General features: G+C 57.7%; 1 protein-coding gene across 1 annotated transcript; it reads right to left on the reverse strand.

Moving 5' to 3' along the window:
* Positions 1-434: 434 nt before the first annotated feature.
* Positions 435-1,577, reverse strand: LOC109761811 (protein DMP3). Its single transcript, XM_020320638.4, has one exon. The coding sequence runs from the start codon at positions 1,315-1,317 to the stop codon at positions 628-630; it is 690 nt and encodes a 229-aa protein (XP_020176227.1). The 5' UTR covers positions 1,318-1,577; the 3' UTR covers positions 435-627.
* Between the last annotated feature and the right edge of the window lie 228 nt (positions 1,578-1,805).

Raw genomic sequence — 1,805 nt, forward strand, 5'->3', positions numbered from 1 at the left:
CATGGATTCGGCCTAAATCGGAAAAAAGAGTAGCATCGAGGGTTAGGGTTACGGGCACTGACCATATCGCAGAGGAGGATCTCCATGTCGCCGCAGCACGAGTGCCATCCTAGCGGGGCCGCCGTCGGACAACTGCCTGCGATGACCGCCTCTTCTCACCGGAGCAGTGCCTTCGCCGTCGACCGCCCCTGTTTCGCCAGAGAGGGGTGGGGAGGAGGAAAGGACCACGACTGGGAAGGAATTAGGGTTCGAGGGTTCTTTTGCAGATATGTACGACAAGTCGTTATCCAGCCTGGGCCTCGAGTCCACGTGGCGGCGGTCAAAGTGCCACGCAAGCTGGTCAGCGGCGGTTGGATGGAATTAGGACCTCGGATGAACAACTTAAAAAGATTTAGGACCCAGGCATGCATTTTGAAAAAAATTAGGGCCGCATCGACACTAATAGTACCCAGATGCATTTTACTCATCTTTTGTGTGTAGAATCTATAGTCGGATCGTTTACATCCCACAGGCAAATAAGCAAGAAATCGAAATGATAGAATGATACAATGCTCTTAAGTTAGCAGGAGTACTACTGTAACCAGAGTAATTCTTGAGCTTTGTAATACGCGGGTAAGTTTAATTTATTCAGGTGCTGCTGCCAGCGGCGCCGTTGGTGACAGGGTAGCCGATGCCGTGCCGCCTGGTGGGGAACGCGACGAAGAGCAAGCTGCAGAGCACGCCGACGCCGAGCGGCACGATGTCCAGCACCTGCTCCGTCTCTCTCGCCGGCGACGGGCCGTAGAAGCACCGCACAACGTTCTTGTCTCTGGCCGCCACCACCCCGAATACGGCCACCGACAGCGCCGCGTGCACGGCGTCGATTGGCGCCAGCCTGTACCTGGACGTGTCCGGCGGCGTGGGCGCGCCGGGCGGGTAGTCGAGCAGCCAGAGGCCCCTGAGGGTGGCGACGCCGTAGTAGACGCGGCCGTCGGGGCCCTTGAGGGAGTCGGTGAAGGAGGCGAGGAGGCAGGAGAGCGCGAGGACGGCGAGGAGGATCCGCGTGAGCAGCGCCGTGGTGGCGTCGCAGGCGCCGTGGTTGGTGAAGGTCGGCGCGAGCAGCTGGAAAGCCAGCACCGTGCCCGTGGGGAGCAGGTTGGCCAGGCTCGCCGTCGACGTCAGCGCCTGGTACAGCGTCGATCGTGGCGGCGGCGGCGGCGGCGGCACCGGATCCACGGCTTCATGCTTTTCTTGCTGCTGATCCTGGAGCAGTAGCGATGCTGCCGCGGCATTCCTCTGCCTGACGGAAACGGCAGAGGCAGAAGGAGCAGCTGCCATGATCGATTATTGTGAGTGACTGGCTTGGATCTGGATGGATATTTGTAATCAAATGCACTAGCTAGCTAGCTAGAGATGCATGTGCGAGACGAAGGAACGTGCGTAGAAGATTCTTGATGGAGGAGTAGGCGTTTTGTGCGTGCTTGCGGGGTGGTGGTTTTCTATTGTGGGATGGCTGGTTCTTGCGTGTCTTCGAGTTTGCTTAGGCTGGCAGTGTCGACTAGGGAGGGTTGGGTACTTCGGTTTGTGGAAGGCGTCAAGGAATAGGCAACATGTCAACATGGATGGCGTCGCACTGCAAACGTAACGTAACTGCCTCATCCATCGAGGGAAGAAGGGAGGGGGAAGGCCTCGCTGTGCTGACACGGAACTGCCGGAATTTGCATGCTACGAGTACTTAGTTTCTCCACGGTGGAGCAAGCTAAGCGCACCACGCTAAATGATCAATCCCTGATCAGTTTGGGAGCTTCCATCTTAGGGACACTTTT

Source organism: Aegilops tauschii, chromosome 7 (genome assembly GCF_002575655.3).
Source record: "Aegilops tauschii subsp. strangulata cultivar AL8/78 chromosome 7, Aet v6.0, whole genome shotgun sequence".
Lineage (NCBI taxonomy): Eukaryota > Viridiplantae > Streptophyta > Magnoliopsida > Poales > Poaceae > Aegilops > Aegilops tauschii.